The sequence below is a fragment of the Gossypium hirsutum genome, chromosome D08 (assembly GCF_007990345.1).
Source record: "Gossypium hirsutum isolate 1008001.06 chromosome D08, Gossypium_hirsutum_v2.1, whole genome shotgun sequence".
Lineage (NCBI taxonomy): Eukaryota > Viridiplantae > Streptophyta > Magnoliopsida > Malvales > Malvaceae > Gossypium > Gossypium hirsutum.
In genome coordinates this window covers 9,195,720-9,222,797 of record NC_053444.1, presented here as the reverse complement: position 1 = coordinate 9,222,797, position 27,078 = coordinate 9,195,720, and the positions used below count along the sequence as shown (strand labels likewise).

At 31.3% G+C, this 27,078-nt stretch overlaps 1 protein-coding gene, 1 long non-coding RNA gene and 1 pseudogene across 3 annotated transcripts; 1 reads left to right on the top strand and 2 right to left on the bottom strand.

Moving 5' to 3' along the window:
- Nucleotides 1–212: 212 nt before the first annotated feature.
- Nucleotides 213–1,845, bottom strand: LOC121220258 (uncharacterized). Its single transcript, XR_005917487.1, has 2 exons — nt 571–1,845; nt 213–494 (listed from the first exon to the last, which is right to left on the bottom strand). It is a non-coding gene; the product is annotated as an uncharacterized lncRNA (long non-coding RNA).
- A 3,921-nt stretch (nt 1,846–5,766) lies between these two features.
- On the top strand, nt 5,767–9,822 carry LOC107915274 (protein LONGIFOLIA 1). Of its 2 annotated transcripts, none has more exons than XM_016844445.2 (4): nt 5,767–6,115; nt 6,202–7,492; nt 7,562–7,754; nt 9,131–9,822. In XM_016844445.2, exons 1-4 carry the CDS (start codon nt 6,009–6,011, stop codon nt 9,715–9,717), a joined length of 2,178 nt encoding a protein of 725 aa, XP_016699934.1. In that variant the 5' UTR covers nt 5,767–6,008; the 3' UTR covers nt 9,718–9,822. The 2 variants fall into 2 exon arrangements, with proteins under 2 accessions (XP_016699934.1, XP_016699925.2); XM_016844436.2 differs by having other exon boundaries at nt 5,770–6,115; nt 6,197–7,492.
- Nucleotides 9,823–18,222: 8,400 nt separating this feature from the next.
- On the bottom strand, nt 18,223–20,533 carry LOC121220295 (receptor kinase-like protein Xa21; annotated as a pseudogene).
- Nucleotides 20,534–27,078: the final 6,545 nt, after the last annotated feature.

Below are 27,078 nucleotides of genomic sequence, written 5' to 3'. Positions count from 1 at the left end.
TTTTTGGTTATTTTGCTTGTGGATGGTATGTTGTCCATATATTTGTATTAGTTGTTAAGAAAGAATGAATTGAATAATGTTGTTGTATAATGTTATTGTAAAAGTATATGCATATACAAAAATTGGCATCAACAAAATCGAACCATCCATTACCACCATTATATATAATGGATAAATATAAATTGTCCATCAAAATAAAACCATCAGAATGATTCAACAAAATTAAACCGTCCATCAAAATACATCCATCAAAATGATCCAACAAAATAAAACCATCCATCGTATGTTAACAAATTAAAACCATCAAATTAAATATGGATTGACATCAACTATCTCCATGGCTTACGGTTGTGCTTGGGTGGGATTTTAGACTTAGCCTTTTTTGTGTTTCTACTTTATTGAGTCCTGCCAATAGTGTCCTTGTTGATGTTTCCCTTCATTTTATTGGTGTACTTGGTTGGGGTAGTCACCATGGTTTCCCCTCTCATACCAGGCTACAATGCATAAAACACATAATTAAAAAAATATGTCACCAAAATACAGTAAACAGTTTAACAATCAACTACTTACATTCAAAATTGGCATCCCTATCCTCTCATTGGTGTATAACTCAATCTCTTGCATAGCTTGCTTTCCCTTGCTACAAAGTCTTGTAAGCATTTGCTATGCTGAAAATGCTGCAATGGTGGGAGGAGTTAGCTGTGTTGAAGAAGCTGGTGATGATGCAGATGCTTCGGATGCAACAGTTTGAGAAAGAGCTAGTGGAGCGAGATCAAAAAGAGCTGGTGGAGGTGTACTCTATAAATTAAACATGTTAATAGTTCTCAAATTAAACATATGTTTCATTAAAATAAAATTCTTAAGACGAAGTTACACTTACAGTAGATGAATTTTGACAGCTTCTGGAGTTGTGTCCGACCATGGAACACTTGTGGCACTCCCTCTTCTAGATAGTTTACTCCCACTCCCCTCTCCCCCTCTTTTTTGACTCTATTCTTTTTTGGTCTCCTAGGAATTTTTCTTGGAATAGAGGGTCACTTGGTCTCATATCAGTTTTCGACTAAAATTTCACTTGGGACAATAGACAATACAAAGCCATACGTATTTTTTAAACCTCTTATATACAAAATTATAAATATCAACTTTTTTCCACAATATGGCTGAAACAGCATGTGAACATGGGATGCTAATGAGATCCTATCTCCTACAACTACATGACCACTGAAATAAGTCAACAACTACTACATCACCAAAGTTTGCCACTTTAAACCCTTTTACTCCATTCCATTTAACATGACAATATGAACTCATTTGGATATTCTTGTGTTACTTCTCACATATCTTAGAATAGAATTTATCATTCTAATTTTTACATTTGGCCAAATTGTTTACAATCCTCTCTATAACTATCTAATTTCTTCTAACATGGAAATTAAAGACATTAATCTAGCTCCTAAAATTATTGCATTAAATGACTCTGCAAAATTATTGTCAATTGCATCTTATATGGACCTACCAGAAAAAAAGGCTTTTGACTATTGCTTAGGATCAATACTAAGTAAACTTACATTGGCACTATGTTTGATAGGTTAATCTTTTTGATGTGATATTCAAAGTCAGTAGCTATGTAAGATTTGCAGACTCCCCAAAATGCTTGTTGCAGGTCTCCTCCAGGATTTTCTTTCCTTCAGTTGGCATATAGATGCTTTGCACAGATTTTGTGCTCAACCCTTAGCAACAACTCAGAAATGTTCAATGGAGTTCTCACATCTAGCCTAACCCTGAGCTGAAAATAATCTCTAAACCCATATCCTATTTATTTTGTATCATTTTCTTCAAATGAACCTATAAATTTTAGAATTGTATAGCAATGTTCTTGAAGAAAAATCCTGGTGAGAGAACATGAACTTGTACCCAGAAATAATTGTAGATTAGTGTTACTTGCATTGGATCTTTGTTAGCACCAAGATGATGAAAAACTAAGATGTGGTTGTTGTCCATGGAACCCCTTTAGTCACTCTGTCAATATCTACCTTGTGATAAAACCTGAACAAGAATCTTTTCTCACCTCGGTCTGAAATTTGAACACCCCTTATTGGGTGCCATAAATTCGCCAGCATGTTTTGTATTGCCAGAAAATGAACCACACTAGCCGTGAGAAAGAATTCGACCAGACATAGATCATAGTCCAGTTGTTGCAGGCTGGAGTCCCTATATAGCTGCCATGCCTCTTCTTTCTTATCCGTGATTTGGAGCCCCGTTAACACCTCTTCCATGATGAGCTTTTAGGCAGCGATTCCTTGTGGATTATATAGATTGGTGCAATCGGTAACCCAAACCCTAAATCAATGTGTTATTTTGTGTGGGTAAAAAATTTAAAAAAGAAAAAAGCAAAAACCTTAAATTAGGGATAGTTGACGTGCCAAACAACTCCAAAAGAGAAATTAGAATTGTAGAATCCAAATCGTCAATCCCAAGAAACAAAATACGAAACTAAAACAAACCTAGATCAAAATTGGCGTGCTACTTTAGCAGACAAAACTGTGCCAATCGACAAACATTTTCACATAAAACTTTTATCGTGGTTCAAATGTATACATAAAACTTTAATTTTGATTCAACTATATATATATTTAAAGAAATATATACATCAATTTATTTATATGTATGCAACATGTAAACGTAAAATGGTTCTATATTGATAATTGTATTAGTGATTTGTGAAAATTGAATCGAATGAAAATTTTATGTATAAAATTGTACAAAATCAAAATTCATGTGTAACAATATAAGTTTAATCAAAGTTCATATATAGTTTTGAGGTTTATCAAATATATATATATATAAGAGTTATTGATTTTCTTTTATTTACTTAAAAAAATATTTTCAAAATGTATTTATGAGAAAGACATAAATAAATTTATTTCAAAACCAATAAAACAAAGCAGATTTTGTAAAATCAAAAATCAAAACTCAAATTTAACTAGAAAAGTTAAAAATCAAATCAAATTATGAGAGAGAGAAAAAAAAACTCCATCTAATTGGAGCTAACTCAATTCTAGTAATAAATTTATTATTGTAGACAAAGATTTCCCACCTCTAAATTTAATTTGGACTTGGGATACTAAAAAATCTATTTATTAAAATGTCAATCTTAGGGCTTATTGTTGGGCTGCTTTTTGTAAGCTGGCCTTTAATAGATAGCATTGACCCAACAATGAAACATTACATCCTGATGTTTGCTAAGCATTCAAATGATTTCGTTATTGATATGCCCATAAACAAGATTAATAAAAAGCATTTAAACCTAAAATAGGAGTCCATTAAATTTGATTTTTCGGTTTGGCCTTAACTCGATCGGTATAGGTATTGTTGTCAATATAAGAGGATATAGGTTAGAGTACGTTGAAACGTGTTGTCCTCGTATTTATAAGTTGGAGAAGGATTATGGATAATTCTAAATATTGTGTTAAAAAAATTAATTTAATTTGATTTTATAATAAGTAATCAATAATTCTTTATTTCATTTAGTTAAAAAAAAAACTTAGAGCACCTCATTTTCAGTTCAATAACGATTTTACGAAACATTATTGAAAATCAATTTTACGAATATTCGTTATTCAAATCTGGAAATGGTTAATTAGCTTATAAAATTTACTCATGCTATATATACAATTTATATGCTACAACGTTTCAAATTAACTACTATCTAAATAATTTTACCAAAATAAGTCTATAATATAATTTTGAGTTACCATTGTTAAAAAATAACATATACATAATATAAAAGTTATTCATTATTTTTATTTACTTAAATTAATTTTTTAAATATTTATGAAAAATATTTTAAAACCCTGTCAAATATGGACCAACAACCATAAAACAAAACTTATAATGTGAAAATAAAGTCCAAAATTAGTCTGGAATTTTGACATCCGAGTCGAATATTTATGGTTTGGTTATCTTAGTCTATCGATTGGTTACGGTTCGGAAAATGAAATAAAAAATGATTATCTTGATTATACTAAAATTATTTAAAATATTTTTTTTATTTAAATCGAATCAAACTCGGTCCGGATGGAAATGACAAAATTAATATTTAATATAATATTTGGTATTTAAACTTGATATTTTTTTCCAATTTCGTATTTAACGTTTTCTCACATTTCCGAGATTGAGATTATTATTAATTTAGACCAACATACATGGTCACATATTCTACCACAAGCAAAGAAAAGCGTCAATTCATTCACTTATGTATCTTTCTCCTTTGAGTAATATCTTTTTATTTTTCTTATATAAATATACCACTTATAAAACCTAAAGAAATATTTCAGAGGTCACCTAATTCAAGTTCTTATGCACCCAGATGATTTGTATAATTAATTCTAAATACTATATTAATATCTCTCCCTTCAATTTTGTAGGTCGTATTTTTGTATCACTATCAAAGGAGGTGCCTCTCTCCCCAAACCGTTTATAGCTCTTGACGGAAGTGGGGGATAAAATCTCTACATAAGACCAAAACCTTTCATTATTGAAAATTCAATCGATTACGAAATAGATGACATTTTAAAAATTTCTTTATTAAACTTTATTTAAAGAAAAAACACGTAAGGTAGTAATAAAATTTCATGAAAATCAACTAGTTGTTGATTGAGGCATTAATGATTTCGTTACTGTTAAAACTCAAATTCGATAAGTTATAATCTTAAGTTTAAAGTAAGTTCTTAAATTTTCTTCTTTAAAAAAAACAAAGAAAAGGAATCTTTAAGTGGCATAAAATAAAGGGCAAGTGCAACAACCAATGGAGGAAACAGATTCCTTAACGCCCTTCATTTTCAAAGGTGGCAGCTGGCCATCCACTTTGATTCCTTTTGGAACTGTAGTGACTGTATCCATCCTCTAACAAGGTGCAACCAATCAGTTCATGCGTTCGCCACGTGCCAGGTCATCAAAGTCCATATACCTCAACTGCAAATTGCCAACTTCTTGCACGTCTAGTAGTGCTGCAGCCACTTATACTGGAAGTTTTGGATCAGCTCGGCCACCCATTGTGGCAAGCCGGCTGGCGGTGGCTAGTGGCTAGTGGCGAATGTTTTATTCTTTAATCTTTATTTATTTTTGGTCTACTCAAGGTTATGCTTGGATTCTGAAAACTGGAAAACTGGACATTTATTTATTTTTGGTTTCCCACTACTCACGGACTGCACTTTTAATTTTTAACAAATATAGCACATAAATATTTTTTTTATCTACATTGTAAGTTAAATGTGCACATTACAGGTGTCATTACAATGTACGTTCTCGTGATTCACGTTAATGGCTTCCATATTCATCTTGCTTTTAAATGATTCATATGCACCTTCAAAGGGAAATAATGATTTTATGGTTATTAACGTTTTTAAATCGTATAATCGACATAAAATGGAGGCAATGAAGGGGGTGGTCAGTCGTTCAAAGGCACGAAAAATAAGGGAGCAAATGTTAGGAGAAAGCATTGGCCAAGCTGCGGGTTCCAGTGTCAGTGCCAACAAACTTTTTATATTTTTGTTTTCTTGGTTTATAAGTTTTAGATTAAATAGTTTGTACTTTCAAAAACAAAGATTTAAATATTTATATTTTCTTATCATACACCCATTTAATATTGTATTTTATTTGAAAAATAAAAATTTTACGTCATCGAATTTATAGTAAAGGTCAAGTTGCGTACAAGTGACGAGAGAAGCCATGTGTCCCCACACCACTGCTCTTTTTGTTCCTTAACGTGGTCCACCCTTTTAAAGACCATAAAAGCGGGAGAATGAAGTACGAATATAAAGGCTGCACTGTTGTGTTGCGGTTAAACTCAGCCACAGAGTGACAGCAAGAAACTTGCAAAAGATGAAGAGAGAAATGGAATCATAGTAATTCAAAGAGGTATTATTGTTGAGTTCCAACGGAGATTTTTTTATTTTTTTGAATGATGGCGGGGATAGTGCAAGAGCAAAATATTGAGAAGAAAATAGATGAGAAACAAAAGGGTTGCATGGCTGGTTTTTTTCAGATCTTTGATTGTCACCACATTCTTGCCGGCAAACGCCTTCACACTGTTAAGCGCCTCCCTTCCACGACGGTTGGTTTCCTTTTTTTCCCCCTATTTATGATGTGCATGTGGACTTCTACTGAAATGTAATCTTACGGTTTTTTTTCTCAGTCCAGAGAAATGACATCGGAGCAAGAGAAGAACGTTGAGTCACCACTAGCAATATCTAAAATAATAGAGAAGCTGCCGTCACCGGAACCTTCCATTGCGATGGGGAGCCAGAACAAGTCACCTCGCGGCCGTCCAATTTTCGAATTCAACGAAGACGGCGCAAGTTCGCCATGGAAATTCTCCAAAGAAGCTCCAAGGCTTTCTCTAGATAGCAGAGCCGTGGTCAATGCAACTGGAAGCCTTAAGCCACGAGAGATCCGTACGAATACCGCCATTCTACCTTCCAACCAATGCGAAAGCAATAGAGAAGAAGACGGAGTGGATGGTATCGACAAACAACGACGTTCACCTAGCGTAGTCGCAAGGCTCATGGGACTTGAGGCGCCGTTACCGGATTCAGATCCCGAACCGAATAAAAGAGCGGAGCTCCGAAGATCCGCGTCGGAAGCAAGAGGCAGAGATCTATTTCAGTATCGTTTTATAGATAGAATTAATATCCATTTAAATGGGGGGATTTCGAGCAATGTGGTAACTAAAAATGGTGCCGAGCTAGATGAAGTAATAAGAAATGGAACTGAAGGCTCAAGCACTGTGAGACGTGAACCAGTTAAAACTCCGGTTCGAGGAACGGTTCAAACTAAACGTTTTTACAATTCAGTTGATTTCTTTCCAAAGACAAAGCAAACAGTTTCCATCAATGGAGAGATTGAGAAAGAGCTTAAGCTCCGAGGAATTGACGAGCCGTCGAAAGATCTCGAGAATCTTAAGCGAATCCTCGAAGCTTTGCAACTTAAAGGCCTTTTACATACTACGAAACCTCCAAACCAAAGGAATAAAAGGAGCTTTGTTTATGAACAATCTCCAATTGTTGTTATTAGACCGGAAAGATCATCACCAATCAGGAGAAGCAGCAACGATTCACCTCCTCCGGCTTACAGATCAAAAAATGGAGCTCGCCGGAACTCGAAACTGGAGCCGCCGCCGCCGAGTCCAAGACGTGATCGACCGGATGCTGGAAGGAACTTACGGAACCAAAGCAGAATAAGTGGCATCAGGAGTCCAAGCAGAAGGCCTTTGAGGATTGAAACGCAGAGAGGGAATGGCAATGTTGAACAGAGAAGAATGTCTCCGGTTCAGTCTGCTAGAGTTAATGTGAGAAGAACCGAACTAGATCAGGCGAATAGATCAGCGGGAAACAGAAAATCAACGGCTGAGAAAGTATTTATCCCAGCGGAGGATGAAACATCAACTGTTTCTGAAAGTAGCTCCAGCTCATCTTCTCAAACTGATGCTGAGGTAAAATTGCTCAATTATTTAACTAAATGGTTAGTTAATCACCTTAATTTATTTGAATGGCATGCACAGAAATTGAAGGTGGAGGAATATAAGGAAGGGAGAAGCTTATTGGAAAGGTGTGATAAGTTGCTTCACAGCATAGCAAAGATGAACGCAGCTCAAACTGAGTTGCAGCCGAGTCCTGTTTCGGTACTCGACGCGTCCTTTTACAAAGATGATTCGTCTACTTCCCCTGTGATGAAACGAAGAATGGATTTCAAAGGTAAGAGAACAAATCTTCGAGTATTCGTAAATCTCTTTATCTACGTGTAGATTTCATATAGTTTCATTAATTTGGTAGACCACATTAAAAGCAAATAATTTTAGAATAACCAAAAAGAAAGAAGAAGAATGGAGATGTCGCAAATGGGAAAGTAATTGAAACATCCTCCCTTTTTTACTGCAAACCAAAGTTACCTGAGTGAGAAAAAGAATATACTTACCGCTGTAAAACTTTGCCTGACAAGTGGGTTAGAGCATCCCATTAATGCTAGTCTTGGAAAGTGGTGGAAATGTCCCCACCTCTGTTAATTTTGTTTGAAGTTAAAAGACTACAGTCCATATTGGAAAGAGAGTGAAGGCAACGACATATTTGGTCCTCTTTTTCCTTCATACATTCATTTAATCATCTGTTTTCTGTCAGTGTATTAGCCCTTTGTTACTGTCGTAATCCCTACCCTTATTGACTTTATTTGGCCCCCATTTTATTTTGATTTATATACTTTTTTAAATAGTAAAAGTTTTCGAAAAATAAAAATATTAATTTTTTGAGATTAACTTAATTAAATACTCTTTCTTCTCCATTCAACTTATCACATGGTAAAATATTTTTACTTTAACCTTTTATTCTTTAAAAAAATATTATGCATAAAAATTTGAAAAAAATACATATTGTAATGCCTTTCAATGAATTAATTTATAAAATATATACAGTAATTTATGTCAAAGTTTAAAAATTTTGAAGAAAAATTCAACTGTGACAATTGTACTAGGACAAAGTGAGTAATATAAGATTATTTTTAAAATATGTCGTAATATATTTATTAGATTGTACATAAAAATTCTTAACTATTAACCCGTGAATAAGGTATGAAATCAAGTCAGGTTAATTATAATTAGAGATAAATATTAAATTTATACATGAACTTTAGTTTAATATGTACTTTGATATATAAATTTTAATTTTTATAATTATACAAAAGAAACTTGAATTGTAGTTCATATGTGTACATGAAATTTTGATTTTGATTCAATTGTACTCTTAAAGAAATACATATATTTATTCATTTTTCATATTGGTTTAATATAATTGTTTGTGTATGCAATACATCAATGTAAAATTATGTTAATTTGATAATGTTGTTAGTGATTTGTGAAAATTAAATAAAACTAAAATTTTATGTATAAAATCGCACAAAATCAAAGTTCGCATATGATGTTGTACATTGAAGCAAAGTCTTGATATATATTAATGATTTTTCTCATTTTAGAAGTAATCCACACTATGATAAGCAAGTATATATATTCAATACTTTTACCTCCTTCAATCGACGTTGAATGGAGAATTTTGTGATTCGACTTGAGATTTTAAAATTTCAGACCAAGTTGTTGAATCAGAAGATGAACTTTGGAGTCCCGCTAGTGCCATGTCAACCGCTAAATCAAAATCATCAGATAAATCAGACGATTGTGATTTCAACTTCATTTCCGATATCCTCAAAGCATCCAATTACTTGCCTGATCATACTGACGTCTTTCTGTTGCTTGAGAAGCAACAGAACCTTAAAGGGAAAGACACCTCCAAAGTGTATAAACTCCAAAGGAAGCTTATATTCGACACCATAAATGAAATTCTCAATGGAAAGGGAGAATTACCGCCATGGAAGCTTAAATATCCATGGTCAGGAGAGACATCGCTGCAACAAATTTGGTCCGAATTTGAAAAGATTCGAAGGAGGGACTCAGCAGATGACTTGTTTGAGGTGATTTGTGGTGTGTTAAGAAAGGACCTTGCAGGGGATGCCACTACCGGTTGGGCAGATTACCCCATTGAGATGTCTGAAGCAGTCCTCTATATCGAACGACAAATATTTAAAGACCTGATCGTCGAAACCATCCGAGATCTGATTGGTTTTTCTGGAAAAAGTAATGAAGTCCCAACAAGTCGAAGGAAGTTGGTATTCTGAATCTTGAATTTTGTTGCTTTTTATCAGAGGTGTAGGCTTTCACGTTGTAGCTTTACTGCGTCGTTGGTCATCACATATCATATATATTATTTTCTAGGTAAATTACACAGTAAGTCACCCAACTATGGTGAAGTCTCTCTTTCTAGGCACTTAATTATAAAAAATTACAAAATGGTCATCCAACTAATTATGTTTGTCTTTCTTAGTGACAGAAAGATGATGTGACAACTCTAAAATTGAAACAATAAAAAATTTAATCCTGACTATTTATACATTTTCAATTTGATCATAATTCTAAAAGAAAAATCAATGCTTGACACTGTTTTAAAATTAGGATCAAATTGAACCAATGTTGAAGATTAAATTTTTTAGAGTCATGACCAAATTGACACTATGTATAAACATTATGCACTAAACTTGTTATTATACCTATTTTAGAACTGTCACTCTTAAAAGAAGTTCACAAAATTAGACTAGAAAAGACAAACACAATTAGTTGAATGACCATTTTGTAATTTGTTATAATTAGGTGTCTGGAAAAGAAAGTTCAGAGTAATTGGATGAGTTGTGTTATAGTTGAAAAGCCCATCTAGAATTGAAGTCTTAAACTCAAAATCATGATAGCCCAACCCAATTGAGACACTGAGCCCAACGTGGCTGCCCTTCTATATTCACTACGGCTATCATTTCATCTTTTTAACCCTTCACGATGTTGGAATTTGACTAATAGATAAAACATCAGTTGAATTGAAAAATGATTGGTTTAATATTTTAACTAGAATCATATAATCGAGTTCCGTAAAATATTTTGAAATTGAAAAAAATAGGATAAAATGATTTGAACTTATATATATGTTTAGAGTTATTGGTTTAAAATTTCAATGTTATTGTTATCAAATGAATATTTATATTACTATTATTATTTATTTATGATTTATTAATTTTTTCAAAAAAAATATTTTCTTTTTTAAAAATATGTTAAATACTGATGCAATTATTGAATTAATTATGTGATAGTTCAACCATCAGTCTAATTTCAACACAAGCTCTGAGTTTGAAAGAAAAAAGACGTCCGCTTTAGTCTTTAGAATTGGGGGTGAAACAAAGGAAAAAGAATCAATCACCAAATTTCAAAAGAGATGGGGGGACCAAAGAGAGTGACATCTTTCACTAGCTTTATTTATTTGCACTCATGACTTGGGTTAAATTAAGTTCATTAAAGAAGAAAAAAAAGAGAGAATAAAATCATGAAAAGAAAAGGTAACCCCCAAGACTTTTGATGATAGTATCCAATTGTGGTTAAAAAAGGCGACAATGGTGTCAACCTCCCATATCTTGCCACGCCCACGGCTAAAAGTTTAACCAACAATTTCAGAGATATATATTCAACAAAATGTCGAACAACAAAAGGAACCCAAACTATTGAGGAAATTACGTATAAATGGGAGGGGGATAAAGTTCATATGGGTCACTTGCTTTTTAAAATCGAGAATTTTATAATTTTTTTTTGTATTTTTAAAATAAATTTTTTTTGTTCAATCTCGAAAGCTTGCATGGTAATTATGATGATTTGGTTTAAAAATATTAAACTTGAATAATGAGTTTAGATAAAAATGTTAGACTCGTTTATAATATAATTCAAGCTTGGTCTCTAATATTTATAACCTAAAATCTTGTCTGTAACTAAATTTATAATATATATTTTTTAATTTTAATATTTACATTATAATATAGTAAAATTTTATTACTAATATACCGTTGAATATTAAAATTTATATTTTAAATAAAATTAAGCTTGAAGTATTGGTATCCTACCCTGACCGTAATACCTTATTTTTTTCGTTTTTAATATTTTTCATATTCAGAGTTTATAACTATTTTTTTTAATAATGTCATTTTTAAAAATCTGTCTAATCTTTTTAACTACTCAAGTGTAGAAGAGAGGGTAATGAAAAGAGTTTTGGTGAAGTGGAGGCTGTTTTTCACAAAGGGAAATCACCATTGGAACTCATAAATAGCTGGTCCCAATTCCCAAATCAAGACCACGAATGCTTTTACTAAGATTGTGAGGGCATTTTATTTTGCTTGTTTCTTTGATTTATTCATCAGACAACTAGGGAGATCTTTATCGCCTTTTATGACTTTTCAATAAATGCAACATTGCTTTTTTGTTCCACACATCACAAATTTAATGTACATAGGCAGAGAGGGTTCTGAAATTAATAACCTAGACTAAGTAATGGGTTTAATTAGCAAATTAGCATCAATGAATTTACTTGATAATGCATTTCTCACATGATATAAAATGCTTTAGTTGAGATTTAGGAGATACTTAAACATGAATCTTTCACTATTACCATTATGATTCAATATAGCTGTTAAAGATGTGATCCAAATTCATGATAAAATAAAATACAAGTGGTGTGTGTAAAAGAAGTTCAAATAGAAGTATACTCCCTCTGTTTAATGTTGATTTGAATAAGGTGTTTTAATCTTACTGCATTACTTTTATTTTATTTTGATTAGAATATGGTTTTACACATCTATAAATAGACACAGCCTACTCTTCTTGTAATCATTCGAATTTACCCTTGATTTTTACATTTTTCTCCGAAAGAATTTTCATGTAAAAATCTATGTACTTTATATTTTTTTTGCGATACATTATTATTATCGACATTTTATTTTTCACAAAAGCAAATCCTTATATGTTTAAAGGAATATGGAAGCTTTGATTAGGTTGGAGGAGTTTGAAGCAATCAATTTTTACTTCATAGCTTTTTCTTTCTTTAGAGTCCAATAACACTTGATATTTGATCTCAAAATTCAATTTTTTTTTACTACAATTGCAAAATAATAATATTGATCGATTTGGATAGAGATGGTAAACGGGTGAAGTTGGATTCAATTTATTCAGATTATTTTATTTCCATTATCTCGAGTTAGAATCGATTTGGACTCAATTTTTTCGGTTTAAGTTTTTTTAGATTCAAAATTTTTAAGCTAAAATTTTCTTAGATTTGGGTCGAGTATTTTTCAACAAATTTAAATAATTGGGATGTTTTATAAGTTATATATATATATTTATTTATTTTGAATGTAATAATTAATTTTCCTTTTACGTAACAATAAAACAATACAAATTCATATCCTAAAAATTTTATATAGATGTTTTGTTATAATATAAATATTTTATAAACCATAACTAAAAGTGCTTAGTATATGTAATATTTATGATTATCTAATATATATATATGAATTTTACAAACATAATTGATATTATTATATTATTTGTAATATTTACAAACATAATTGTATAAGAATTTTGTATATTTGAAATATTATCTACAATATACATAAAGCATGAGTTTAGAAAAATAATTTAAACTAATAAAATACTCTTTATTAGTTATTATATTACTATATTCACATTTGAATTGTTTATATTTTGAACTACATTGAATTTGTATATTTGCATGTAATATTTATGTTTTGCAAATTATTGGCAATAATTTGAAGAAAGTTTGAAACATAAGTAAGAAAAAGTTTTGAATGTGTGTGATTTAGTCAAATATGAATTATTCAAGGGGTTTACGATTTGATGTAGAGGTGTGCATGGGCTAGGTGGGCCGGACTCAACTAAAAATTTTAGGCCCGTTTGTTAGGCTCGGGGCCGACCCGACTTGAAAAATGGGCCTAAAATTTTACCCAAGCCCGACTTGGATAAAAATGTTAAAGTCTGGGCTCGACTTGGCCCGTCCATATTAAAATTTATATTCTTTTATATAATTTTAAAATATATATAATACATCAAAAATACTAAAAATATCAGAATAAATATTTCACAACAAATTGAAAATAAATTTTAAAAAATATGTATACTTAAATAACACTAAGATAGATGCAACTTAACAAGCAAATGCCTCTAAAATAATAATAAAATTAACAAATGTCTTTAAAATAATAAGAAAATTAACAATAAAATAAATTTTATACAATATCCAAACAATAACAACAAAATAGTAGCAACATAATAATAAAATAGTAGCAAAATAGGGAGAAAACAATAAGAAAATAATATTAAAAAACAAAAAAATAGATTTTTTTGTCTTTTAGTGAATTCGGGCTGGGCCCAGGCCAAAAATGCCTTACTCAAGGCCCGACTCGTTTTTTAAACGGACCTGATTTTATTGTCTAAGCCCATTTTTTAGGGCTTATATTTTTGCCCAAATTCTCCCATATTTCGGGCGGGCTTTCGGGCTGGGCTGAATGACCCGACCCATGAACAGGTCTAATTTGATGTGGTGAGAAGGTAGAATTCTACATATTTGATGAATGAGAAGCTTATCCATTTTCATAAAGCCGTTGTGAAGTTGAGAAATTTAGATGGAATTATGTTGATCTTGCAACTTTTGAAGAATTTCGTTGACTTCAAGGTTTCAACGTTTTATTATTATTATTATGATATTACCACTTTATTTTTGGGTACAGATTATCCTACTGCTAATTTGTATACCATATATATATTGAAAATTTGCTTGTGTTTAAAGTTTCATTAATGGAAGAAAAGATGGGTGGTATATTTTGCAAGTACGGGGATGATTGTAGTATAGCATTTATCATTTATTGTTATATTTCATCATCACTTTAATTTGCAACTTCTACAATTTCACGTTTTAAAATACAAGTGGATTGATATTCATGAATATTGAAGGTACTTTTCAAGGAGTAGAAGAATAAATTCATAATGACACCAAATTAGTCCAAGAAAAGTTTAGGAAGAAATTAGTTTTAGTTTAATATTTTTTAAATTACTTTGTTAATTTATTATTTTATTCTATATTTGTTAATTGTCTTTGAAGTCTAGGAATTTTTTCACTCCTATGACAAAACTACATTTGGTCAAGTTTAACCTCTTGTTATACTTTCTTAATATTCTGTTCATGCAAATTTTACAGTTGTTGCTCTATTAACAAGCTTTTAATGAACATTTTATCAACATAAATGTCTACGTTTTGTCTAATCTTATTCTCTTATTAATTTTTATTGCCTAAAATAGTTGCTAAATCTGCAAGCAACAAAGTATGAGTAGAAATAGTTATGGAAGTGGGCTCTTTTGCAAAAATTGTGACAAGCACAATGTAAACATGAGACAAAAAAATTGTTTATGCAGTTCGGTTTCTCTACGTCTGTAGAGCTCAGCTTAGTAAGATAAATCCACTATCATTGAAGCAAATACAACAAGGGATCCTAGTTTTAACACATCCCATTAAAGAATCTTCACTTTTGTATCTTAATGGCTAGATCTCTCACCACTAAATTCTCCAATTGAGAACTTAGCCTGTAAAACCAATTGCACAAAGGTTTTACAATCATAAACATAATCTCATAAATAATGTTCCTAAGTGAATAGATAAGTGTTTTGAAAAATCAATATATCAATCTATATAAGTCTCTCAATTATATAAGATTTTCGAGACTTGCTAGCATAATGAAGATCAATCACGATCCCTTCTAAATAGTAGCTAAAATAGCTTAATATAATATAATATAATATAATATAATATAATATAATATAATATAATATAATATAAACACTCCAAGTAAAATGAACTATTGGTAAATATGTCTTCAATGTTTTGATCCGATCCAACTTCTTTTATCCAAGGGATTCAATACATACGATTCAATCTAGTCCAATCCAATCTAATCCAATCCAATCTAATCTTCTAGACATGTTTCTCCAAGTGAATTGATATTCATTGATGGGTTTGAATCATTATACAATATTAGCACAACCCAAAGATTTGGTTCAATAAATTGACAATATTCAAAATATGATAAGTTATTGTTTTGTCGTAGTGGTGAAGAAAGTGGGCACTTCCCTTAGCACATTGCAACAACTTTGAATATTTCAATAATCTCCCCATTTAACAATGTTTTGAACAAAACAAACTTATGACAAGAAGCTTTAAGCAACAACCAACCAAAATCTCCCCCTTAGCATAATCCCCTTAGTCTAGCAATCTTAATAAATAATTAAGTAATTCAACTATCAATCCACAGTCTGAAGCTCACAATAACAACAACAACAACAGCAACAACAACAACAACAACAACAACAACAACAACATTATACCTAAGTATTTTGTAAACAAGAAAATATGTACCAATGTAAACAATCATCCACCCAATCGGCGATGCGTGTTATAGCTTATTTTTTAGTGGTGTTGGAAATAATGGTTTCGGAATCACAATTCTAACGAGTGAGTTCATAAATATTATTATTTAATATTTACGATTTAAATATGGTGTTATTGTGATTTTCGATTTTATAAATTTTATTAATTGGTTAGTTAGTTAAGGTACAAGTGGTGCGTACCGAAAGTCAGTGGTTTTGGAAAAATAAGGTATTAGGACCTCGTTTTCATAAAACAAGCACAGAGCTATTGTATAAATGAATTGAAGTTTGGTCCGGTAATTTCAATGATTTGATAGTTAATTAAGGAAAAATGACTAAATTGTAAAAGTGGTAAAAGTTAATCGCTATGGATTTTTAAATAATTGGAGGACCAAATGAACAATAAGACCACTTCTAAACGGTTAAACGATGGTGGATGAGTTACAATCCACTAAGTTTTTCTAATTAAGCTTAAGTTTTAATTAAATTAAATTTTAAATTATATAATTATGATTAATTAAATTTTAATTAAATATATAAGTTAAAATAAAACAAATAAATGATCACATTCATCATTCTTCTTCTCCACCGAAGAACAAAAGAAATAAAACCCTCCTTGAAGTTTCAAAGTTTCAGCCACTAATTAGGTATGCCAATTAAGTCATTTTCTTGTAAATTTTATGTTTTTGAGATCATTACAACTGGGTCCAGCTAATTTGTGTCTCTATTTTCAAAATTGTTAAAGTTTTAAAATGTTGCCACTGATTGTTGGGTTAAATATAAAATTAGTACCCAAACTTTTTCACTTCTCCTAGATTGGTACTTATGGTTCTTTTTGTCCCAGATTAGTAACCAAACTTATTTTCTGTCAACTAAATCGATATTTGAGTCTAACGTCGTTAAGTCTAGGACACATGGCAGAATAAGATTGTGACACATGGCATAAAGACATCATGCTAATGTCATAGTCTTAAAAAATTTAAAAAAACCTTTTTTTTCTTTTGACTTTTCTCATCCCTCTAATTTTTTCTGTCATTCTTTTTTTCCCCTTCTTTCTTCTTCTTCTTCTTCACTTAACCCAAGTTTCTTCTTCTTGTTTGGCAGTGATAGAATTGCTCCACACTAGACAAAGACCTTTTTCTTTGAAATGCTATAATAAAGTCATATCCCCATAGACGAGAGGCACGAAAAGCTTTTATCATTCTCTCTTTGATGCTTGGGAATGAAGTTCTTTTTGATAAATTCTCGTTGTCTTTGGTGCTTAAAGCCTACTCTCAATTGGGTTTATTAAAGGAAGGAATGCAGATTCATGGTTTCCTGAGAAAGCTGAATTTTAGGTCTAATTTTTTTTGTAAAATTGTTTGATTTCTTATTTTTTACACTGTGGGTTTATTGGATATGCATATAAATTATTTCATAGAATGTCTATGCGGGATTCTGTTTCATATAATTCGATGATTGATGGGTATATTAAAAGGGGGATGATTGATTTAGCAAGGGAGTTGTTTGACGTTATACCACTAGAGGTAAGAATTTGATAACTTGAAATTCTTAGTTGTTATACACAATTGAAATATGGGAGGTGTTTGGCTTCGAGAATCATTGAGAAAATGTTTGATAGAGATTTGATTTCTTGGAATTCAATAATTAATGGGTTTGTAAAGTGTGGGAACATAGAAGATGCCCAGATTTTGTTCGATAAGATGATGAGATACTTAGATAGGTTTCCCTTAGAAGCAAAGTCATAAATGAGAAAAAATTTGCCTCTACCCTTTGAAAAACAAAACCCTTGAAGCCTAACGAGGTTTTCAAGTATCAAATAGGTTAATAAGTACAAGCCTTTAACAAACTTTGCTTTTTTTTTATTTGTAGCTGGTCACGTTTATGCTTCCAATAGTTACAACAAAACCGTCTCTTAGTACTCCTTTGTACACTAATGAGAAATTGGTCTTTCCTAGTAAGTTTAACTCGAAAACTCACCAAGTTGAGGACTTGATTTCTTCTAGGTTGAATCTTTATCTAAATGTTCCTTAGAAAATCCAATGTTGTCCCATCCATCACCTAATGGATCCCATCCATATGAATATTTAAGTACTACAAGTGGAGAAACACTTCTATTCCTTTGAAGTTCCTTTGCTTGATGGTTAATGCTAAAACGTTCATCAGAAGATTCACATGTGTTTCCAATATTTTGTTTCTTCTTACTGTAGTGGAAAATTACAATAAATACAACAACCATAAAAACAAAATCGACTGTAATAACCCCTGTAATAATGGTAATTTTGGGAATTTCGGTGAATTCGAGCAATGAGGTTGCAATGTCCTTAGTTATGTACTATATCTGAGTTAACCCTTGGAACTGTGTCATTTAGATCAAATCGGAAAGGTTTAAGCTGGTTGATGTTCATATTGTCAAAATGTGTACAGACTCTCAATGTTGGAAAACCTGTTCCACATAAACCTCTATTATTGTCGCCAAGGAACGCTCCATTTAATCTCTTAAGACATTGGTTTTCATTCATTACAGATTAAAAATCAATATAAGTTGACATGAAGAACATGAATTATTATATATGAACAATATTTAATCAATGTTACCTGAAGGGACGTTTTCTAGAGTTTCGAATTGTAGAATATTAGCTAATGTTGTAAGAATTTCACCAAAGAGACGATTGTAGCTCGAATCAAGTCTTCTTAGCATTACCAAGTTCCCTAAGCTAGCTATAATTTTACCATCTAGTCTATTTCATTGCAAAGAAAGAACACTTAATCCCTTCAAATCCCCTATCTTTATAGGTATATTCCCTGTTAACTAATTGCAACATAAATCCACAACTACAAGGCAAAACATCTACTGATACTACTTTGAAAACTAAAAATAAATGAAAATTCAGAAGCCAAGTGATGAATTAACCTTATAAGGCAGCCATGTTACCAATATGAGAAGGAATGGTACCAGACAGATCATTATTATTAAGATACTTGAAGATTGGAGAGTTCTTTAGGTATCTTCCCAGACAAAGAATTGTAATGCAAGTACAAACCAAAGAGACATCTGAGCGTCGCAATAGCAAGCAACACTTGACTAGAAAGATCCTTTCCCTGTAACAAAATGTATGCCCAATTGAGAGCAAGCTTCAAGCACCAATGACAATGAGAATTTATCAAAAGGAACCCCGTTCTCAAGCATCAAACAAAGAATGATAAAAGCTTGTTGCGCCTCACGTCTATGGGAATACGACTTTATTATAGCATTCTAAAAAAAAGGGCCCTAATCTTGTGTGGAGCAATTTTGTCACTACCAAACAAGAAAAAGAAACTTGGGTTGAGTGAAGAAGAAGAAGAAGAAGAAGAAGAAGAAGAAGAAGAAGAAAAAGAAAAAGAAGAAGAAGAAAGAAAATAAAAAGGAACAACAGAAAAATTGAGGTGAAGAGAAAACAATCTTATGACATCAACTTGACGTAATATATGCCACATGTCACAATTTTATTCTGCCACATTTTCTATACTTAACGATGTTAGACTCAAGTACTGATTTAGTTGACAGAAAAAAATTGGGTACCAATTTAGGAAAAAATCATAAGTACCAACCTGGGAGAATTGAACAATTTTAGGTACTAATTTTATATTTAACCCTTGATTGTTTTAAAGATTTTTTATGTTTAATGATAGGATTTGAAGCTTAGAAATGTAATAAAACTAATTTGTAAAATGAAATTCGTTAGTTGAGTTTATGGACTAAATTGGGAATATCTTGAAATCGGTATGAAATTTTTGTAAATTGTAATAATAGGAGGTTGTATATGGATATATTTGAAGTGGGTTTAAAATTTGGAGTTCAAATTCGAAAGATATAATAAATTCGATATTACGGGCTAAATTGAATAAAATGCAAAACTTTAGGGGTAGTTGAATAATAAAATTGAGTTGATATATGTTTATAATTGGATGAAATAAGAGGGTTGAAATTGATAAATTGAATTGACTAATTGTATAGATCGGGAAATAGACCAAATCAAAATTAATCAAGAAAAAAACAAATTTGCTGATTAGTCCTTAGAGAAATTGACTGTTTGTTGTTTTTCCAGGTAAGTTCACATAGTTTGATTATAATTAATTTTTTTCATGTTATGTGTGAATTTGTATTTGTTTGATAATAGTTTGAATTGTTCATAATTTAGTACAACGGGTGAGTTATGGATTAAATCGTAGTGAAATGATAAAATGACGAATAAAATTTAATCTGATGAATTAGAATATGAGATGAAAATGAATTGATAGTTGGTTGTAACTGATTGAATCGTAATGGTATGAAATTGATCGATTGTCTATGTAAAGACTGAATTGAATTGATTTGAAATTATTGTATAGTGATGTAAAATGCAAAATTGATTTTGCATTGAGAAGAATTATGTTGATATATTGATATGTATTGATGATTGGTTACTGAAAAAAATATTATTGAATTGATAAATTGGCTTGTAATGGAAATTGAGAAATGATTACCTTATTAACTGTTCGGGTAGAGTCGGATATAGTTGGCATGCCATAGAATAGGAAGACTTCAAGGTTACTTCGAGTACAAGACGATGACGGATTGGGTGCCAAATTGCTTCGGTTATACCGATGAGACATTGGGTGTCAAACTTATTAACGAGCGCTAAGCGTAAACTATTTACATCAGATTTATCCGATGAGGCACTAAGTGTGGATCTGGTGTGTTGGTTGGATCTGTGTATCCGTCTGAGTCCGATTCGAGTTAATAAGGGGAATAAATGATAAATGCGGGATAAGTATAATTGAAACTATAACAGCCTATTTTTCAGTGGTGACGGAACAATGGTTTTAGGACCACAAATTTCTGTTGTGTCGGCTCGTAAATATTATTTATAAAATATTTATGGAGTCATTAGAGTCGTATTATAATTTGGTTAAGAAATTTTAACGTTTAGATAGCTAATTAAAGAAAAAGGACTAAATTAAAAAAGGTGTAAAACGTGTTAATTATTGCATTTGGATGATTTAATAGCTTAACTAATAAATGTGGGATGGCCAATAAGGCAATTAAACCTTAATGTTTGTTAGTGGACGGTTTTGGTGTGAAAAGTAAAGAAACATTGAAAGAAATTTTGGTTTAATGGTAATTTTGTAATTATTTCAAAATTAATGAAACAAATTGAATGCAAAATACATTTTCTTCATATTTTTTCCTAAAACCACCATTGGAGACCTAGGGAGCTTCGGTCATCTCTTGGCTTTGCATGGTATGGAAATTGGCCCGTTTTCTTGTAATTTTTATGTTTTTGAGATCGTTGCAACTAGGTCCAGCTAGCCGTACCTTCGCTTTTAAATCTGTTAAAAATTTTGGAAGTTACCATTGATGAAACTTAGTTCTTTGTGATGATAATTATGTGTTTGAAGTTTTGATTGTGGTATTTGGTTGTTTTTTGAAGTGATTTTAGTTAGTTTTTTATTTGAAGATTAAATTGTTAAAATGTCAAAATTTCAAGGTTTACTTGTGAATAAGAGGTGTTTTGTGGACTGTTTAGAAGTCTTGAATATTCGGCTTTAATTTTTAACTAAATGGTTAATTCGATGATTTCTGGGTTAAGGGACTAAATTGTAAAATTTATAAAAGTTAGAGCCAATTATGTAATTTCAAAAAATAAAATGGTATAAAATGTAAAGTAAATTGGAATATGAAATGTAAGCTAATAATTGGGAAATTTTATATTTTAGATCAAGACCCTGTTGATTTACATGGAAAAGAGAAAATTACGGAATAGTCCCTGAACTTCTACAACTATTACAACTCAGTCCAGGTAAGTTCGTACGGATTGTAATTTAATATTTATATGAATTGTATGACGGTATGATATGAAATAGTTGTTATTAATTGTTTAATTGATGATATAAATTTGTTAGGAAAATGTTATTGAGTTTTGGTACTTGGGCTGAATGAACGCAAGATAGAGTATAACTGAACAACTGCATGTTATTGGGGGTTAGAGTGGATATTGAGGTGGTTTGATATATTTATTTGCCTGAGTATATCGAGGTTCGATATTTGTTACGAACCCTTGTGTTTTACTGTCCTGATCTAGCGTGTTATAGGTTGGATTAGCTCTTATGAACGTTTGGCATGTTATCGAATGGATTAGCTCTTATGAGCGATTGACATGTTTCAGTTGGATTACTTGTGTATTTGTGTACTCGTATCTGTAAGTCGTTCATCAGGTCATATCATTGTATTATAACTTATTTAATGATTTTGAAAGGCATGACATGTATTTTACATCTTGAATTAACCCGTCGTGGACATATATGTTTTCCCAGAGATTATTATTTTAGCTTTGAATTGAATTATGCAATTCGCTGGTTTGATATTGTGGATGACATGAAACACTTGTTGTTGACTTGGTTTGATTGAACTATTATATTTACTTCGGTAATATTTTTCATTTCTGTACGACGAACTTACTAAGCTTCAATAAGCTTACTTGTGTTAATTTCTGTTTCTTGTAGATAATTTTGAAGGTTGGACAATCGGATCAGTGCTCAAGTCACACTATCCATCCATTTTCGGTAGATTTTGAACATTTTTTGTGGATTATATGACATGTAATAGGATTGTTTTGTCATTACTTGTGTTTTGGTATGCATATATGTAAAGAGTGATCCTATGTGTAAGTTGGTAATATAAGCATCACTAAATGATCTTGATGTTTAGTTGGCAATTGCTTAGATAATGACTTGCTATGGATTATGAATGATGGAAGATGTTTTTGAAATAAACTTGTAGTATATGTATGACTAAAATGTCTATTTGAATTGTTGTGATTTGAGGTGCCTATGATAGGCATATTGGTTAGAAATTAAGTTGTGTGAATTAACATGTTTTGGTTGATGATTTATATTGTTGTATAAGTGTGTATACTTGTGGTACCAATGAGGGTACATTGGTTAGATATTTAAGATGGTTGGAATATCATGTTTTGAGCTTGTTTAAGGTCATTTTGAATAGGTCTAATGGCTGGTAAATGGGTTACTTAGTGTCCAAGAAATCTTGAAATGGTAAACTTGACATTTAAGGTTCATTTTGGAGCACGCAACCTAGCACACAGCTTGCGACACGACCGTGTGGCCCAACTCAATGAGTTATACAGGCTAGGACACGACCGTGTGTCCCTATTTCGAAAGTTACACGGCCTGGGGCATTCCACATGGCCATGTGTCTCATGTTTTTGAAAATTTTCATATTTTCCTAAAATTTTTTGAATTGTTTAAAATTAGTCTCGAATTGCTTATAAGTTATTTTTAGGGCTTCGAAGGCTTGATTTAGGTATCAAATGCTTATATTTGATATACTTTGAATGAGATTAAATTAATGAATGTTATGACGATAAAATTTTTTTGATTGATCGGTAATGCTCCGTAACCTTAATCCGGCAATGGAGACGGGTTAGGGGAGTTACAAAAATGATGATGATAGAGTCTTCAAATCATGAGGTTGAAAATTTGAAATGAAAGTGTTATTTGATAATTGAGATTGCAAATATACATAAAATGAAAAGTAATGTGATACTTGATTTGTGAGATATATACTGGATTAATAATTGTGTTATGGTAATACAAAGTTGATTAACGATATATATATATATATGAATATCGATAGTATTGGCTGTTAATGCGTATTAGATATATGAGCCGAAGGGCCAATATAGAAATGTGATAAATCTATGAAATTGATGCAAAATTTGAACAATAAATTGAAATAATGATTGCCATTATATTGAAATTGGATGTAATGTTGATAACAAAATGAAAAGATATGATATAATCTTTATATTGATTAATTGAAGTTTCTATATATTGATATATGTGTACTATTGAGACTTTTTGTTGTATTTGTGAATTGAATGTTGATTGGAATGATATGAATGGTATTGAGATGTTGATTTCCATGTGATTGGTATTAAAATTATTTAAAATGCTAAATGTTCAGATTATTATATGAATTGGCTATAGAATGAACTCACCTTGTTGATATAGGTTGCCGGATTTAGGCAAAATTGTAACACCCTATACTCGGCCTGGTCACCAAGCCCGAATATCAGGATGTTACACCACCGTCTCATGCCATATACAATAAGTAAAAGCTCATTCAAATGAAAAATCTTCCATTTAAGCATTCGTATAGGTTTTAAGTCAATCTTACTCCTTAGTTATCATTGTTACATGCTATTCATACATCAAATAGTTTAATAATAATAGTTAATCATACATTGGGACCATTAAGCAAAAATTCTAAAACTATCACGTAAGTATCGATACTTAAGGTGTGGTATCAGTATTTCTCTCAAGAGGTATCGATATTGCTTGGAAAATCGATACCAAACTTGCATTCTATTTCTCGCACAAAAAACCAAAGTCTCGAAAATTATCGGTATGTTTCGAAAAGTATAAATTATTTTACCCTGAGTATTGATACTCATGATATGGTATTGATATCAAATTACGATATTAACTTCTTGCACTTTCAAAAAATCATGGAGGTATCAATATTAAAACTCGAATATCGATATCTCTACTCCAGACATAAAAAATACAGTAATTTTAAACATATAACTCATACCAAATTGTGTCTAATCATCATGCATCATTCACTTCATCAAATGGGCACCAAAATGTCCAAAATAATAGTCCAAAACTTCATAATAATGACTGAGCAAGAAACCAATAACTCAAATTTAAAGTCTGTAAGTCTTAAGGAATAATAATCATGTATAAAACTATAACAACCTGTTTTCAGTGAAATCAAAACAGTGGTTTTGGGACCAGAAATCTAATCTAAAAATATTTATTTTATTATTATTTTAATGATAACGGGATTATATTAAGGTCGTGTTAAAATTTCGTTAAGAAATTTTACCGTTTGCATGCTTAATTAAGTAAAAAGGACTAAATTGTAAAATATAAAAAAGTAGAGTTCTAATAGCTAAAGGTATCTATTAGCCATGAAATTAAAATTTTAAGGGATTTATGTAGCAATTAGATCATTTTTATTATAAGTAAATTAAGTAAATTACCAAGGTTAATTAAGTAAATTAATAAATAAGTTAAGTAAAAATAAAAGAAAACAATTTAACATCTTCCTTAATGAATTACTCCACCGAAATTGAAAAGAAAGAAACCTCCATGGAATCTTGCTAGGTTCGGCCAAGCCTTCTTTGTGCATGTGAGTGAAATTTCATCTCGTTTTTAATGATTTATATGTTTTTTAAATCGTTGTAGCTTAATCTATCTATCCCAGGGACTAATTTGTGAAACTGTTAAAGGATTAGGGTTTTTCCATGAATGTATTTGTGTGATTCTTGAACATTTATGAAAGATTACGAGTCCTTGTTAAATAAACAACTTTTGTTAAGTGAATTTTGATGAAATTATCATTTAGGGACTTATGTGTAAAAGCAGTAAAATATCACGATGAAATTATGCATTGATGATTTGTGTGGGTTGATGTGAGTCCCTAGGCAAACCAGCAAGCATGATATAGGGATGAAATTGCATAAATGTTAATTTACGAACTTAAGGACTAAATTGTAAAGAAATTAAAATAATAAGGGCAAAAATGTAATTTTACAAAAGTATGAATTTTGGACTAAAATGAATAGAATGAATATTAAATGAATTAAATTTTCTTATTTAGATTAAGATAGACCTCGTATGGATTTAGATCAGGGTAAAGCTAAAGCTTTGGATTAGTCAACTTTGTTTCTACGCCTTAATTGTTCGTAAAATTGTGTAACGTTTTAATGTTATGTTTTGAGCTATATCAAATATATTGATTGTTATGTAACTATATAATGTAATCCAACGATGTTACGATAATTATCGAGCCCTGTTTGAAGCTTAGAAATTCGTAGGATACAAATGACATGTCATTAGGGTTTTTATGTTTCGGGTACTGGTCTTGAATGTCCTACCGATGGCTGAGGTCCTGCATTTGTTACAGATACTCCACAGCTCATGTGAGCAGTATCATATAGCTTACATTCCGATCCACAACTCGTGTGAGCTTGCCCATTTCATAGCTCGTGCGAGAAATGTTGTAAAGGAAAGGAAAAGTTACGATTATATGTTTAGCACACTTCATGTGAGCTATCCTGCGTATCCGATGATATTCTAAATGGTTCAACGGGCATGAATTGGAATGGAAATGGTAAGTGTTCAATATAAACCATGTTATGTATTTATGAAAAGGATTGAAATGGTGAGATACACTGAAAGATGTTATGTTATGGAAGATGATGAATCCAATTGAATTATGTTCATGTGTAATGGTTTATCTATGTTAAACTCATATGGATTATGTTTAAGTATGCTAACATGTGTTGTGGTTGATGCTTAGGCTTGTGCCAAGCTTATGGTTGGATTGTATTATGCATAAATTTATTGTTATGTAATGAAATGATAAGTTATGTTTTATGTTTTACGAACTTACTAATCATTATATGCTTACGTAGTTTTATTTTCTATGTTTTATAGTTAATCAGAAGCTCGTCGGAGACCTATCACAGTATCCCACGGATGTATCAATAGATTTCAATGTTTTAGCCACGGTTATAATGGCATGTATAGGAAACTTATGTTTAAAGTTTAAGTTGAATGCTAAGTATTGAATTTGGTATGTATATATATGATAGTTGTTATGGTACCATTTGTAAATGGTTAGTTTTGTGTCATTTAGATGATTTAGATGTATGTATGAAATAGTCCAAATAGTAAGGTTATTTTGATATGGCATGAATCTAGTATGGTATGGTTGAATTGTGATATGTTTTGATATGGAAATAGGTTAGTTGATGAATGGTTAAGTATGCACATGTATAGGTATGTTTGATGTATGTGGTTGAGGTGTCTATATGGCACATTGGTTGTATGGATCATTAGCCTATTGTATGGGCCTTTTTATACATGTTTTGAGCATGTTGAAGCCTTGGTTATGTGTGCAAGTGTACTTATGCATATGGTTGAGAAGGGTGAAAGGAATGACTTGATTTTGGCCATTTTCCTGTCCACATGGCCTAAGACACGGGCGTGTGTCTCAGTCATGTGTGACACACGGCCATGCGACACGGCTGTGTGTCCCTTGTAGGTTTAAAAGGGTTACAAGTCAG